Source organism: Chelonus insularis, unplaced genomic scaffold, assembly GCF_013357705.1.
Source record: "Chelonus insularis isolate UGA/USDA-ARS -01 unplaced genomic scaffold, ASM1335770v1 contig_146_pilon, whole genome shotgun sequence".
Classification (NCBI taxonomy): domain Eukaryota; kingdom Metazoa; phylum Arthropoda; class Insecta; order Hymenoptera; family Braconidae; genus Chelonus; species Chelonus insularis.
The window spans coordinates 509,095-526,494 of record NW_023276387.1 but is presented as its reverse complement, the minus strand read 5'-3'; the positions used below and the strand labels follow the sequence as shown (position 1 = coordinate 526,494).

The 17,400-nt window shown below is 33.8% G+C and overlaps 1 protein-coding gene across 5 annotated transcripts; it reads right to left on the bottom strand.

Annotated features, from left to right (window-relative positions):
* Positions 1-56: 56 nt before the first annotated feature.
* sdt (stardust) lies at positions 57-17,360 on the bottom strand. Of its 5 annotated transcripts, none has more exons than XM_035096830.1 (18): positions 17,236-17,360; positions 15,776-17,121; positions 15,202-15,314; positions 15,053-15,110; positions 13,183-13,243; positions 12,933-13,014; positions 12,717-12,808; positions 12,477-12,621; positions 12,183-12,370; positions 5,148-7,212; positions 4,680-4,877; positions 4,280-4,517; positions 3,507-4,061; positions 2,622-2,836; positions 2,298-2,500; positions 2,055-2,227; positions 1,805-1,969; positions 57-1,714 (listed from the first exon to the last, which is right to left on the bottom strand). In XM_035096830.1, the coding sequence occupies exons 2-18, from the start codon at positions 15,837-15,839 to the stop codon at positions 1,224-1,226; spliced, it is 5,106 nt and encodes a 1,701-aa protein (XP_034952721.1). In that variant the 5' UTR covers positions 15,840-17,121; positions 17,236-17,360; the 3' UTR covers positions 57-1,223. The 5 variants fall into 5 exon arrangements, with proteins under 5 accessions (XP_034952721.1, XP_034952723.1, XP_034952722.1 ...); XM_035096832.1 differs by having other exon boundaries at positions 5,688-7,212; XM_035096831.1 differs by having other exon boundaries at positions 13,183-13,240.
* Positions 17,361-17,400: the final 40 nt, after the last annotated feature.

Below are 17,400 nucleotides of genomic sequence, written 5' to 3'. Positions count from 1 at the left end.
TTAAATAAATAAATAATGAATAAATTCGAAGTTCATTTATTATTTAACATCTTTATTAATTTATTATTTGGCATTTCGAGATATTATTTATTATCATCCGATAAAATATAAGTGTGTATGAAAACACTGTAATCACTGAAATACGTATGTGGGTGTTAATTTGATAAAAACTTTATTACATCATTTGACTAATTTTTTTTTTCTCTTAATATCTATGAATCGTGATTAGTTAAGACACTGTTTGATATACGATTGCAATTATAAAGTCTATGGTGAGATGTACGAAATACCAATAATTTTTTTTTTAATATCATAATTAATAATAATAATAATAATGAAGTAGTTGTTATTACTATTTACATAGTAATGATGAAAATTAACAGTGATGATGATTAACTGATACTGAATTAGTATTAAAAAATAACTATACGATTAATCAGTAAGCAGAAAATTAGTAGAAATATGAAAGATTTAATCTCATATTCATTTTCTTATTTTTTAATACTCTTTAAAATTGCACAATTATTTACAATTAACAAATTCAGGTATTATTTAATTTTACAATAATTTAATCAGCTGATTAAACAAGGAACATATTTTTCCATTATAATAAAACATGAAAAAATACTTTAATAACAATTATAATTAAATGAATAATTATTGAAAATTTTTGTTCCTACACATCCATCAAATACTATTTGATAATTACTTATTAATCTATCATTAATATAATTTATTTATCAATGAATACAATAATAAATTTCAAAATTTATACAAAAAAAAATCCTTTAGCTTGTTGATCGAACTAATTGAGTGATTAATCGATCGCTAAAATGAATACATTTACTCACTAAAGTGAATTTCTAGAATTTCATTATTTTTTCAATCATTTTCTACACTCACATACGTACTTAGCAGGTCAATAAACCCATTTATTGGCACGTAAATTGTCTTTAGAACAATATTAAAAATTTCTTTGATTATTTACGATAAAATTTTCCAACATAAGAATATGAAAAAATAAAGATAAACAAAAAAATTAACACTGGCATAGTTCTGTAGTTGCTTTATAATCGCTTATAAATCAGTAATTAAAGATTAACGAATTTATTTTTATTAATTAATATCATTTAGTTGTTGTATTTATCATTTTTATCCATTTTGGTTTCGATAAATTCATTTAAATCATCCGAATAATTGTTATCATTATCATTAATTGTATATCACTGAATCCATGATATTGGAACCCACTGTGGTTCTCTTTCTAATGAATTTATTTCTGTTAACAATTGATTATAAGCACGATCGGTGTCATTATTTATTATGATCATGTCGAACAAGTGTCCGTATTTATCCTCCATCTCACGTGCCTTCTCGATTATATCTTTAAGCTCCTCTTCTTTAAAGCTTTCGTTGCTTTTTATCCTCCTCTGTCGCAGCTTCTCTAGGCTTGGTGGTGCCACGAAAACAACGTAGGGCTTCAGATCTGAGCTTCGAAGGATTTTTAAGCTTTGAGGGTGTAGGTTTAATACACATATTTTACCCGAATTTACAACTGTACGTATTGCTTCTATTGATGTACCGTAATAAGCCTTCTCGTACTCGCCATGCTCTACAAACTTGCGACACAAAATGTCTGATTCAAATTGCGAGCGCGATATAAAGTGATAGTCTTGACCGTCAACTTCAGACCCTTTTCTAGGTCTACTGGTGTCTGAAAATTTCATTGAATGATTAATTCAAGTATTAATTTTTTTTTATAAATATTCAAAGTGCTTTAATAGTTACTATCATGATAACTTACGAGGAATAGCAGCAGCAAATCGTTCGCTGTCCTGCATCAGCCGCTGCCGTAGCTCATGCCTTCCAATGTTCGGAGGGCCAATGAGAACAATGGGCCGTTTATGACTTGCTCGAGGATAATAGAGTGCTACTTCTTCGTAGGTGAGCACTTCCTCGCTATCATAATCTATTGAAATAAAAAAAAAATTAGTCAACGAAGCTCAAGCAATTCTAGGAAAATGATTATATGAAGGGATTTGTCGGTGGATTACCATCAATTGTCGTTGTAGAATAATGAGGATAGTCTTCATTTAAATTCGGTCCAAATTTACTTCTCTTCTTTTTCTTCTTCGGGTTCTTGCGCGTGCACAATAACGTACTCGATTTCTTTGATCCTCTTAATGATGATTTGCTTCCAGTGATTGTTTGTTTCATTGATTCTCGTCTAGAAAATTAATTTAATTGATTAATCATCAGTTTGTTTGAGACTATTTTATGATTCCTTTGAGACTTACTGATGCTGAAAGGCTTTGCTAGGAATCAAACCAGCAAGAGTTTGGTCCTCTTCTCCTTCTCTATAAGCCTGCCACCAATTTGAATCGTCTTGCGATATTACGTGTAGAACGTCACCCTTCTGGAAGCTTATTCCCAGCTCTCGACATGGAATGTAAGGATCTTCTTCAGGATCATAATCAAAGTGTGCTCTAACATGATGAATCTATAAGAAAATATTTCTTTTATCATCTATTTATTTAGTTGTTGGAGAAAAAATGTATTTCAATTTTTTTTTATTTTTGTCCGAATGAATTTATTTACCAGAAAAGTGATGGAAAATTTACCTGATTGTTTTCTTCACGCCTCGTTTCGTTGTTTCCACGGTTATTAGATGATGCAGGTAGAACTAAAAATGTTAAACTGCCCTGCATTCCAGCCAGAATGTCACAGACCTCATTGACACTCTTTCCTCGCATTTCTACGCCATTGACTTCAAGGACTTCGTCGCCTTCGTTAAATAGTCCCGACTTTTCTGCAGCACCGCCACGCACTACTCGGCCTTGAAAAAAAAGTAACAAGATAAATTAGTGGAAGGACAAGGTATAGAAATGATGTAGAATATTGAGCATCAAGGAATAATCCTAGAAAACTAGATTTTTGATGTATAATATTACTTTAAATTTAAATAACTTGAAAACTATACAGGATATGATGAAAAGTTATAGAAATTTTTTTTTAGGAAATTTAATACTCTACAAAAAAAGTTCCTATAACTTTCCTTCTAAAATTACTCCTCTAGAATATATATGTCTTCAAAGTTTACTAACTTACGAGAAAGACTACTAATTTTATATATTATTGAATGAATAACTGATTGAGATTATTTTTTTTAATGTAAAATCGAATACTTTAAAAGAAAAAAGATTCTTACAAGTATTCAACTAACATTAATCTCTTCAAAAATATACGCTTGTAATGTTAGAGAACTTTTAAGAGATATCTCTAATCTCACATTGTCTTCAATAACTCGGAAACTATTCGAGATACGAAGAAAAGTAACAGGACCTTTTTTTGAGCGAATTGAATTTTTTACAAAAAAAGTTTCCACAACTTTTCTTCTAAAATTACTCCTTCAAAAAATATATAGCATTAAAGTTGTAAACAGAACTTGCAGCTTCTAATTTTCTTACTGTCAAAGCTCAGAATTATTTTTAGCACAAAAATCTTACCAATTATGACCGCATCGCCTTCATTTCTAACTGTAGCACCAAGTGGTTCATTAGTCTTTTCAATTCTAATGATTTTGATATTATCAGTATTCTTAGAATCTCGAAAACTAGAGCTTAGACTTGGAGATTCACTTGGCGATGATGATGAAGGTCCTTCTTTCCTCTGTATGCCATCAACGTACGAAATAATGGAGTCATGGGCAAGCAAAAGACCTTCTACTTCATAACTCGTTAATATTCCAGTTAGCTCCTCAACCATGGCCAAAGTCTCTCCTGATTTAACATTCGTCCTCTGCCAATCCTCAAGCACCTCCACACAATCTCGAGCTAAATTCGACGCATCATCATCATAATGTTTTGGTAATTTTCCTGACCGCAGCTTGGTCTTGACTAAATTGTACGTGGTAAGAGCTGTGGCAAACCGTCGCTGCAATAAAAGAGTCCGAACCGCTTCCAATTCTGCTTCGACACCTGGTCCACTTATTCCCAAGGCACCAGTTAGATTTTTCAATTGTAGTTGAAGTCTTTCCAGAGTCGCTACGACATCGCCATAAGCTGTAAAAATCAGAGGTTTTATTAATGTGCTTCGGGTAATTATAGTCATGTGAATTCACTGAATAGCATAGAGAGAAAAAATAAAGGAAGTTGCTTATGAATATTTAATAAGTGTTATTTACAATCTCATAGCCGTTGTACATGAGTCTAAAGAGCTAATCTCAAGGAAAAAATATTTCCAAAAATAATTGAAAATTTTTGTTTAATCTTATACTTACAAAGAACTTTAACTGGCGTCTCTTCTTCTTTTCGTGGCGACGCCTGTCCCGACGCCGTCTGACCTTTTTTACTCGTTGGAGGCGTAGGAGTAGCTTCATCTTGAGAGTATGCAGGATTTTCTTGGCCCGAAAGATTTATCGCATGGCTTTCAAGAGCATGAAGTTTCCGTGAGCCTCTTAATGATTGATTAAGATACTCTTGTCTCTCTTCATGATCCTTCCTCTGCCTTAACTGCTCCTACAATCAACCATGATAATTACAATCTCTCTATTGCATCACAAAATTTATCACATATGTTATTTTTGTTGATTTACGCCCATTTTTACATACCACTGAGTTCCAGAGATTTTTTTTTCAATCAACAGTGATTAATTATAATAGGAATAAAAATAAACTAACCTGGTACTTTTTGATAGAGTTAAGCTGCTGAGGTGTTGGCTGTTGAACCACTTGAGATTCGATTGTCGTATTAGTATTGTCATTGAGCTCAACGTTATTATTTCTCGCTGAAAGCCGGACGTTATCTTTGGGAGGTCTCGCGGGAGCACGTTTTTGATCTCTTGGTGGTATTGCTGGCTTGATGCCATTCAGATTGCCCTGGAAAAAAAAGTCTGACATTAATTTAACCATCAACATGCCAGAGAAAAATCTGTTACCCCAAAGATCATTTTATCATGATTATCATCAACAGTTGACTGCATTCTCGAAAGAAATTGACCTGAGAAACCCAGAATAAGGCTTGCGAGATAGAGAAAAAGACTATTCATGCGTTTTTATTGAAACTAGTATTCATTTATGATAAATGTATTGTTTAGAGGATAGCTTTTGATGCAAAGATAAAAAATAAAAATTCTACCAATTCGTTACCTGACAGTCGTCTCCTTCAAGTCCATTACTGTGATTATCAACAAGATCCCGAGTGTTGTCAGTAGTGTGTTGGTGATTAAGCGTTAAAGAAGCAGTGGTATCTTGTGCTGAATTGTGGCTCCTCAATGAACATGAGTTAAAGGAAGAGGTATAGGAAGTAGAAGGAGATATTGATTCATAAGCATGATAGAGTGCAGAGTTCTCTTTGTTATCAAGATAAATAATATCCTTTTCATACTCATTATCATCATCATCACTATTATTATTATCATCATCGAAAGCTTTCAATAAGTTTTTCGAATTCTGATTGGTTTCATCTCGAAAGCTATAGATTCTTTGGAAAGATAAGCCAATGCATGGTTCAGACATCTTATAGTCTTTCTGAAGGACATAAGGCAATGATGAGCGTGAAAAAATTGTGCGGTTTAGTTTTTTAGGACTTAGAGGGCTAAGAGAGTTAGAAATGATACTAGAGATAGGACTGGTGTTTGAAAGCGATTTTCCCGAGTGCTGAAGCAGACTCTTGACTTTAGACCTTACCTTTAAGGTTCCACAATTATCAGGAGCATTATCGATGCCATTCTTAGCATCGTCTTCATTGATTACTTTTATTGTTTCCTTTCGTTCCTCTTTATGTCCAACATAGTCAGTTTCAACTGGCGTACGTTTATCATTTTTATTCGGTGGTGGATAAATAGGATGACTTTTAGTTACCGGAACAAAGTCAGGTGGACAATCAACAGCTACTTCTCTGTATGAGTGATTGCTACCGACAACGAGGAATGATCGGTTCGAATGAAGATCAGATGAATCACTTCGTAGAGTTGAATATCCACTTGATGTTTGTTGATTTTTCCTCTTTTTCTTGCTTGATCTCGTCGTTCGGGACACATAAGTCGTGAGATCAGCAGCTAAAAGATCATCTGTTGACTTAGCGCCAATTAAATCAACTTCAAGATCTCGATTTTTTCCAGCTTCCTTTTTCTTCGCTGACTTATTAACATTCTCCGGTTTTCCAACTCGAATCACATGGTGAGGTTCCTCAGACCACGGAGAAGCTGGTGATATCGTCAGAGAATCATGAGACCGAGTATTTTTACGGCTGTTTTTTCCTACATCTCCAATAAGCCGGAGATCTTGAATTTCATCTGATCGAATCAACAAACCTTGATGGAGATCATGTAGATCTAGACCATAAGCAGGGTTGTCAAAAGATGTTGTCTCACGAGTGACACCGAATAAAGGACTGATATCTGGCATAGGACGACATGGAGATCCCAAATCAATTCTTGTCGCATCATATAATGGAGATTCCTTACCAGGCATTATCAGACTGGCATCTAAAGCTGTAGTGCTGTCAGACCTTCCTGATGAACTTCTAGGACTCGCTGAATCATCACTACATGTCTTCAACATGGTTGGATAGTCTTCCTTGGCAAATGGATAATCATCCTCAACATCAACATTGGACTCTTTGACTTCTGGTGAGCTTGAGTCCACCTCGTCATCGGAGCTCTCACCAAGTAGCTCTTTAGTCTGTATCTGTTGCTTCTCTAGATCATTCTCATCAACTTTGTTATTATTTTGCACCGTGATTTCGATTATTCTTGTTAATTTTGTTAATTTATCATCGCGATCAACTTTCGGATGCTGCTGTTTAATGGCTGCTGTTCGGGTTATGGAATCGTGTTTTTCGTGATCGTAAGCACGTGATTTTAAGTTAGATGACTCGTTTTTAATGTTTAAGGATAATTGGCGATATTCGGATAGCGGTGGTGATAAATCGAGGTGACTAGCACTACGATTGCGACGTGCAGTCTCGTAACGGTGACTGGACGAGTCATTTATTACCTTATTGGCGTATGCCTGCTGAAGCAGAGTATCGGGTACGTCCACAGGAAGCTCCCGATGGTGACCCGGGGTCACCCCCGGCACCCACATTTCATTCGGAACCACGGACTCTCGCGAATCCTTGAATTCTCGGGATTCTCCGTTATTGTTCTCCTGCAGCTGTGATTGCTGCAGGTGAATATCCGCCACGCCACTTCCGCTGCGCCTTCTAGACCTAGAACATTCATTTAAAGTAACATTAGTAACTGTTAATCATCATTTTAATATAGAAACATTCTATTTGAAATAATTTAGTATCAAAAGTGTTGAAAGACATCAACTTTTAACACTTTTTGTGCTAGAGATGAATAAAATACTGATATAGAACTTCAAAGATTTATTCATACATCATTTGAGTAAATAATAAGAGTGCAAAAAGCACTCTCGAGAGACTAATTCAGCTTAAAATGCTTTTTTTAATAACCATCCCACGATTATTACTTTCGAGGTAATGCATGCTTGGGGTCCAAAGCGAGCTTTGTGCTTTGATAGCACATAACTCGCCAAAAAAAAATCGTAGAGATTTTAAAAACCCCGTTTTCAAGAGAGAATAATAAGCTTTCAAGTGATATACTAAAAGTTTAAAAACAAAAAAAAATTTTCAAGACTAAAATTTATTAATTTCACAGAAAAAAACCTTCATTTATAACACCTTTCTCTTTACTGAATTTGATTCAACCCATTTGAAGTCCAATAAAAATTTTTCAGCTAGTCATGATTGAAGAATAAAAAAACAACTTTCAAATGCGACCAGAATCATCGAATTTCAATGATTTTTTAAGAAACCACAGCTATATATATAGATTAACCTTTCTTTTTGGAGCATCAACAAATACCTGAAAGACCTGACCAACAAAAAAAATTATGAACAGCAGAGTTTAGCAATAAATAAAGTTTAAACGATTGTATTTTATTCCAATAGTCAGCATAAATCCGGTGAAACTCCAAAACGACATCAGTAATCGCTCAATCCACTAGAAAATTTGAACGTTGGACATTCCATTAAACATAACGTCAACGGAATGTTAGAACGAATTGAATAGCTTTTGTGTTTTATTTAGTTCGCGGCGTGTCTATTTACGATATGAAGATAAATGTATGGATACGACATTTGTGTTTTACTGAATAAAGAATTAACAAAAGACCTGAAAGGACAATGGCAATGAGCAATAATACCCATGCTCCTACCATCAATGCCGTTACGCACCACAACCGTTTGATCAGATGACTTGCATTCTCTCTCTTGTTTTAATTTAACTGCCACTCTCAACTTTGTATTTCTCTAATTTATCGTACAAATTATTAATGAATCATGACTTTGATTGTTCCCAAAATTCCCCAGGGTCTGATAATCAACACATCTGCTGCGATATTTGAGTCCATTTCATATTTTACATCAACTTTTGCAGTAAAAGTCTGAATTAAAATGATTGTGTTGCAAAAAAGAATGTTTGAAGTAGATATTGAAGTAATTAATGATGATTCAATGATAAGATTAAAGTGTCAGAAGAATTTCTGACATTTGAAAATATTTTAATTGCCAATAAAATTCGACGAAACGACGCGTAATGAGTATTTAATGTTTAGAAATCGTCTTTGTTGACTCAGCCGAGCACAAAACGTGTTCCCTATTTTGTTGATTTCGATAATGAACGAGGAAAAGAGAAAACTGCATCATACCTTCTTGTTATTATTCTATTTATAAACATTTATTTCCATTATTTTCTACGATTTAAAGTGGAAATTCTAATCTACGCTGCAGACTGGCGATCATCATCACTCTATCCTGAATGTTGATGAAACCACTCAGATAGCCAAGACTATCAAGAATTGAATGTAAAGTACATGTTATTTAATAAAGACAATAATATTTATTTCAGTGAGAAATGATAAAAGCTAAAGTTGATGATAAAAAGGTAGCTAAAAGCTATTTTTCATTTTGACGAAGCAGAAGAATCCAGAATGTTCATAATTCTGATAAATAAAGTGTCGTGAAGAAGTGGATTATCTCTAAATGCCAGAGCATATGAATAATGGAGGTGAACAATATTCAAGGCAATGGGGTAAAGTACCAGAAAAAAGACGAAGACAATGATAATCCTACACGTACCATTGCAACGTTTTGAGGATCCTCATGGCGTGTTCGTTTATAATCTGTCCTTCGTACGTGGGCGCCTCTTATATGGGTGCAGTCGCGTCTCTTAAAGCACGAGACGAGAATCTTAATCGCTTCTCCACTTTTTAACGTCCCCAAGTACTTCCATTTTGTTTCCTGAGTACCTATTATCACTTGATATTTACCACTTTACATTAAAAAAACCCCATTCAACGTTGACTTCGATAGCCCTTAAACTCTTAGCAATTCTTCAAAAATGCATTATTCGAATTTCCCACTGAATTGTTTTCACTTGACATTGAACTGCCATTTAGCCACCTTTTTTAAAAGCACCAAAAGATAAAAAAACAAAATTTTTTGCTGAGCCTTTTTACGATTCTTCTTCTGCTGTTGGTGTCTTTTTCTCCTTTGTCAGATTGTGATACGCTGTATACATATATACCTCCTTCGGAAACGTCCGTACCGGTTTTAAACCGGCGAGACTGTACACACAGAAGTGGGCAATTCTTCGACAGCGTCAGATATTTCCAACTCCGTTAATCTTCTTTAGCAGCGAAATCACTGAAATCATCAGCACTTGACACTTTTCACCAAAGATTTTCACCAATTTCTCAACTAGCTGATCAATAAGCATCGATTATTGATCAAAAAAACACTAATCACTGTAATTACCTCAATTACGTCATCGCATTCCAAACAACCTGTTTCCAACACTGACGAAAAGACACGAAAACAATACAATTATTCACCAAAAAGCATATTTGTCAGGATGTTGAGGTGTGGACCAAAATGGCGTGAAACTGAAGAAGAGAATTTTGATTAAATCATTGATGATTATTAATCCGAGTTAGTGAAAATGCCTTTCGAGCATTAAATGAAGTCTGAATCGACGCTCAGGCAGCTTTGAACTGAGTTTGTTGGCTTCTCCGTTCACCAATCCCCTCAGCCACGACTTCCCGGATGAGAATATCCCCCTCTCTGCCCCTCTTACTACCACTACCATCATGTTGGCACTACTACAAGCCACTCTACCACTGCCATGAGCTCTCTCCTGTATACCTGCACTCCTTGGGTACGCCTGTGTGATAAAACTAATCCCATGTAACTGCATTGTGCATTTACGTATGCAACGTAGGCAATTCTGTAGACATTGGAGATACTTAAGTGTGTGTTTGAAGGTGGATGCGAAGAATTTGTGATGGTGTATTTTGCCTGGGTATGATTCCTGATATGAAGCACACCATGGTGGCGCCATTAACTGAAGCTGGAACTTGAGTTTGCTTAAAAGGATCTCGCTTTCAAGCATTCAAGTCTCTCTTTCTGTCTCATGGTCATGGGAAATATACACGAGGTTCAAGTGTCTGAACTTGATTCTGCTGTTATGAGACACTTTTTGATGTTTTTTTTTCTTCAATCCCCAGCTCTGTTTACATCAAATGCTATGCTACATGATTTCGAGCTCAAGAAAGTCCATTTTCAAGCCAGAGTCATTGGAGATCAGAACCTGGGATACTTAGATCTAGTTGATGAATGGAATATTTTTGGTGCTGAGATAATTTATTAGGGGTTTTGTTAATTTTTTTAAGAATGAATGGAACTGCAGTGGAGAAGGTAAAAGACGTGAAGAGTAATTTGAAGAAAAAATTGTGGAATGCTAGTTGAATTCCTAGAGTACTTTGGTAGAATTATGGGTAGGTTTAAGTGAGAAGGACAAAAGCCAACAAACCGTTTAGGATATTTTTTTTTCGTGATATTTTTCATGAGAAAAATTATTTTCATACATTTTCCTTCATGTTGACCTATAATTAAGGTATAAATAGCTCAAATGTAGAGCTTGGAATGTCATTTATCGCTACTGGCGTGTGATATCGATATTCTTATCACACTTTCTTATCAGTTATCGATTAAATATTGATGTTTTACTGTTCGATAACTAATTTTCAATATTATCAACACGAAAAATTGTCTAGTTTCCAGAAAAATATTTTTCTCAACGTATTCATTTTAGGTGAACAAGTCATGAATATTTAAAAAATTAAAATTCAATACTAATTTTTATGTTGATAAATGTCGAACAGTAGCATAGTTTTTATTATCAGATAAGTTAAAAACTAACATAAAAATCACGATATTTTTCCTATCTCTCTTAAACCCAAAATCTGAAGCAACATTCCAAGCTCCAAGTTAAATAAAATAAATCCACGTTTTACTTTCGATTCATACTTCCGAAAATACGTGGGGGAATAACCCCAAGCATATACGCACACTGTGAAACATGAAGTGAGTCACACGCGTCAGACCCTCAAAGTAGGGAAAATAATACAAGGGAATTACGTAGCAGGTTGGAGGGTATGAGTTTGCTTTTGAACGTGAGTAGAGGGGACGTTGCCTGGCTGATGAGGGTCGACATTTGGGTCTTTCCGGTTGTCAGGTGTATTTTATGTATGCCGGGACCTCTTTAGTATTTACTCACGATGCAGGTGGAACCTTTTCTGATGGTGAAGTGGAAAGTTACTGAAGAAGTTCCCTACTTCTACACCTTGAAAGCATCTTAAACCTACCCTAACAGTTACTGAGAGAGCTACAAACACATTACTCACACTTCCAAGCATCTTTCCCATTTCCAAGTTGAACACCATTGTCATGATTTACCCCTAAAACCTGAGCATTCATCAGTATTCTGAATTTTCTGGTCAACGTAGCATCCTAGGAAATTCCAAAATCCTAGTATTCATGAAATTGGTAGCTTAATCGAGATTTATTCTCTTTTTTGCTATCCAGTGGATCAACAAAAGAATCTTGAAAGCTTCGTTCCATGAATAACAACCATGAGTAAACAGCCTATCTTTTAAATGTTCTATCGCTCATGCATGTGTTGGGGTTTACTGAAATGCCTCTAGCTAATTTTTAACATCTTCTAACAATCATTAATATTAATTGAAAATACTTGTAGAGGTTGTAAAAAATTTATAGTGGAGTTAAAATAATATAAAAGTCAACTAGGGATAGGTTTACAAGAAGCAACTGACCTGCAAATTGGTTCCGGATTGTCGACTTCTCGTGGAGCGCTGAGAAAGTTCTCGTTAACAGCTGACGATGTTGAACCTCGTGGTGATCTTGGACCTCCCTCAGGCTCTCCAATCAGCACCTCCGTTCGACCATTTTGAAATGGACTGCTGGTACGTCTCTCATTCAGTCTGTTATTCTGACTTGGATGCTAGAAAAAAATTTCCAGATCAAGATCTATCTTCAAAGTTAAATTATCATCATTATAACTTTGAGGATGATAAATTGGTAAAGCTGGTCAATTATAAATAAGTTACCAGTAATTTTTGTTCTTCAAGATGATTACGTTGCTTCTCGTTAACTACTTTCCGGTCTTTCACATCCGTTTCCTCGATTGCTACCCCCTTTGGGACGGTTCCATTGCTCAACTTTGGAGGGAGATTGTTCCGATTTGCTTGAGGACTGTTCAACAGAACCATCAGTCATTAATCTAACAATAAAAATTTTTCCTGGGAGGAAATAAATTTCTGTGACTCCAAAAATACTCATAGACTGACCTACTATCAAGAGTGACGGTAATATGGCCATTGGTAATGTCTTTCTTTGGTGTTTCAGACTTGCTCGTGGATGCTAGAGAACTTTCATTGATCTGCAAAACAATATTGCAGTGTTTATCAAATATTTAGGCTAATAATTCGAGTGACATTTCAATAAAAGTGGAAAGAAAGCTTGAAAAAGTACAAAAGCTCGTGCTAAAAAAAATGTTCTCTTGCCTGTTGATGTAAAATAGCTTGAATATCCCTCGGTTGTATTTTCTTGAGTGCCGGCAGTTTTTGAAGTCTCTCCCTTGCTCCTCTAAACAGCAATAATGGAAAAAAGCGGTCAAGTATATTTTATTTCACCGTTCTCTTTCGTGCTCTATTCTTTGATAATTCTTTTTTCTAGTTTCACTACTGATATTTCAATAAGTTATTGTAATTATTAATCTATTCTCTTTTCTTTTATTTAAATGAAAAAGGTTACCTCTCAAGAGCTATGACCCAAGCATCTCGTATTCTATCTGCATTTGGCCCGTCCAATTCTTCTGCCGACAGGCAAAAGAGTGATTAAGAACAAGTCAATTATTTAAATAAACTTATTTATACTTGTAATTAATCCAACAGAGACATTTTTTAATGACGAATTTTTTTCTTTAAGTTATCAAGAAGGTTTTAGCTTGCTTTTAATAACTATGTTAGTAACTAGAAGGTTGAACTTGAAGACATCTTACTAGAATTAACCAAATTTTTTCTTTCAACAAACTCTTCCTAACCCTCAATTAGTTTTTTTAATTAAAAAAGAAATTCCTTTTATTTGAAGTTAACTTTTCAAAAATCTATTCATGCTTATTATTGATAAAGATTAAAATTTTGAATCAAAGCATCTCTATTATTCTAATCAGAAATTGATTTCATTTCTTTCATAAGATCTAGGTTATTTAAACAAATTAGGTGATCAGCGTGATTAATAATAAAAGTTTGTGATGAGTATTCCAACGGTAACCAACGTGACAATGAGTCAGAGAGAGTATCCCTCCATGCCTGGTTTAACAAACCTGTTTTATAACTGTACAGCCTATGTCTTATAATTTTTCGGTCAATATCATCAATTTTTACTGATAAAATAATTTATAAAAACAATTACAACTATAATCTTAGGCATTATTTTTTGAAAATATAAAAAAATGTTTCCACTTTACTTCAACTTAATTAGACTTCACATCACTTTTTTGCCAACTTGAATTAATTAAAAAGAAAAATTATTCCAAAAATAGGTTGAAAGTGAAATCATTTATTGTTTATTATATTTTTATATCGAAAACAACTTTTTAAAAATTTGTAAGATGTTTTAACCTCTTCATTAACACATAAAGAATAATCATTCATCAACAAAGAATGATTTTATTATAGAAGAAATTGATGAACAATTAAATATTTAAACTGATTGGAAGAATTAGGTTAGATTTTAAAGAATGAATTTTTGTTTGTTGATTGTTCAACAATAAATGACGTAAAAGAAGTTGAAAAAAAGCAACAATCAAATAATTAAAGAATAAATAAACTCAACCCAACGATTAAAAATGAACTAAACCGGTATGGTTACTCCTGAAGATTAGGAAGCGTAGAATTAGTCTTTACATCAGTCACGGAATGTGAATAATAATTACACAGCCACATACAGTCTCGTATTATACATATGTGATGATAAAAAACGCCTATTAACATTAAAATACTATCAAACAAAACAAATTGATGATAATTAAAGACCAAAAGATACCTTAAGAAGTTAATAATATCCCTATCAATCCCCCGATGGCGTTAGAAACACGATAAATATTAGCTTTTTATTCAATTTTTATTTAAACAAACAAAAAATTGTCACAAATACTGGAATACATAGTTTATTCGCAACTGACGGAACAGAAAGTGTATAACGTTCACGTTATACATTCGAAGGCTGCATTCCCGCCGTACAATCTACTCGCCAACATGTTTTCTTTGTCTTGAACACGAATTTTTTCATTTTTTTCTCCTTTTCTAACCACCTTCTCCTACTCGTCAACTCTTCCTACTCACCTAAAACCTCGTGAGCTATTTACCTACCCGAGACGTCACGAATGCTTCCGACTGTTTTCGGAAATGATCGGAACCCAAACGGTGATAAACGATCGACTACGGAAATGAACGAATATCTTGGCAGCGGAATTTAAACTAGTGATGTGGATAACTTTTGATGACTTTTATTCAAGTTTTATCCTTTCGAAGCCATTAAATAATACTATCAATTTTTTTATCACTAGGAAATGATGGTAATCAAGGATTTCATGGGCTTGAAAATTTTTCTCCGCACTTACTCATCTTGTTTCCACTCCTACGTGTCACTTGGAGACTTATGGTTCCAGATTTAATGCACTAGAGTAATGAAAAAAAATTAATTTCATGACATCTAGAGACTTGGAGTATTTTTAAAAAAATCCTAAGATAATGGAAATTAAAAAGGAACCTGATGAATGTGTTGGCTGACTTCAGAATCAGTTGCATTCTCCAACGTACGTCCATTGACTTCCAGTATCTCATCTCCAACTTCTGGATAATCGGCATTGTCAGCAGATGATCCTGAATTTATTTGAAAAAAAAAAGAAACCAAAAATTAAATCATTTTCCAACGTTTAAACAACTAAAAATAGGCTCCTGACTTTTGATAAATATTCTCTGATGTATCCTAAGTTGTAAAAATATTAGTTAATTGTTGCTGATAATGTAAATAATTTGTTTAAAATAGTTGGGATAATGAATCAGTTCAGGGATGCAATTTTCACATGCGCTAACTCTTGCGTGATAAATCCTATGTTACGTCATGTATTATTAATGCATTCCGACCTATATTCTCTCGCTCATTTAATAAAAAAAAATGGAATAAAAAAATTAAAAGGATTAGAAAGAATATTTATACCTATCACGAATATTTATAAACAATCAACATATTGATTAATTAAACAGAAAGAAAAAAAAATATTATTGGTGAAGAAAAAAATTACTTGAATAATTGAACAAGTGGTCAATTAAAAAATACATACCATACAACTTTATCTTGCCATTATCGTTCATGAGAATAATAATATATCCCCCTAGATCCACCATTTTTTATCAATATTATTAATATTTTGATTTAAAAAATTTTTTTTCTTCGCGTATATTTATTGTAATATTTTATTTTTTATTGCGTTTTTTCATACTCCACTTGAATGATCTTCACACAAATATCGATTGTTTAAATAAATAAAAATTTATTTATTCATATTTAAGTAATAATTCATTGAAATATATATCATAAAAATTTCATCAATAATCCTTAATGATTTTTGAAATCACTCCTAAAATTATTATCATTTTCTTTCAAGTCTTTTTTTTTAAATAATCATTCACTACAAATCTCTTTAACCATGTCCACACATTAGTAACAATATTTTTCACCATTTTTATAAATAAAAATTCCAATATCCCAGCATTGATTCCAAGGATCAATGGAATATTGCCAGACGTCCTGCTGGAAGACGTTGATTATTCTAATTACATCCAAATCATCCTCCTCAAAGTCCTGACACATATCTAGTTCAATTTATCCCATTCTTTTCACCACTTATTTATTAATAAAAAAATAAATAAACCAATAAAAAGTTTTGTAAATCAAGTGTAACATTATCAGGACTTTACAGTCAATTTTTCATTCATTATTTGTTTTCATGTCAACTTTGATATATTTGCCACCCGGAGGTGTTACTGGAGCCTCCAGAGAGGCTTTCTGGAACACTAAATTTCGTCTCACTGACCTGTGAGCGCCATAACGACCATAGTAGACAATTGGGCAACCCTGCGCGCGCCTTCACGACGACGCACAATTGTTTACTTTTATTAGCCGCCCGCGTAAAAAGGCTCTTTTTTTTCTTGCACTCTCGCAGAAAGTCCTCGAACGCATTTTATTGATCACCAACACCACCATAATTATATTTGCGATGATGCAAAACCGTAATTAGCCCTCACACCATATGATCAAATCCAATACAACTGTTATTACTGGCAATTGTCATCATTTACATCCTGTGCTGGTCCTGCTCTTGGCGCAAGTCAACCATAAAGTTATGGAGAAAAGGATAGATAGACTTGATGGAGTTATTTGATGAGAAAAGATGGACTTCCTTAGCCTTAAAACATATCATTATTGGAATAGTTGAACGTTTAGTTACTCAATGGTGTTATTATTGATTTATAATGAGAACTCTTTCCTATTTTATTGTTATGTTTTTTTTATATTTCCTCTTGGTGTTAGCTTTTGCTCGTAGAAATAATCGTAAACACATTTAGACTTTAATTGCGAACCGGAAGGCACCACGGCTGGTACTGGAACTGTTATCAGGAAATAAATCTGCGGAGAAATAAGATAAATTTGAGTTTGCGCATTTATGAAATACACTTTTGCATGTGCGCACTCACGCGCTTCTTTATTTTCAAATTAATCTCCAGTTTTTTATTCACTTACATCTCAATTCTTCACTTATTCACTCATCTTTGATTCCCACTGAAGATTACATTTACATCAAAATTTTTTTCCCTGTCAAATCAGTCCAGGTTTGATGATAAACAACCTGAATTGCTGTGAAAAATTGTATAAACTTCGATAGATCGAATTACTTCGAGAGATATC

Excerpts from the sequence above, each read along its gene's own strand:
- sdt (XM_035096830.1), bottom strand. The coding sequence starts at position 15,839 with ATGGTGGATCTAGGGGGATATATTATTATTCTCATGAACGATAATGGC. Across the intron at positions 15,111-15,201 it reads TCAGCCAACACATTCATCAG|TGCATTAAATCTGGAACCAT; the intron begins GTTCCTTTTTAA and ends TCATTACTCTAG. Across the intron at positions 2,837-3,506 it reads AGGCGATGCGGTCATAATTG|GCCGAGTAGTGCGTGGCGGT; the intron begins GTAAGATTTTTG and ends TTTTTTTTCAAG.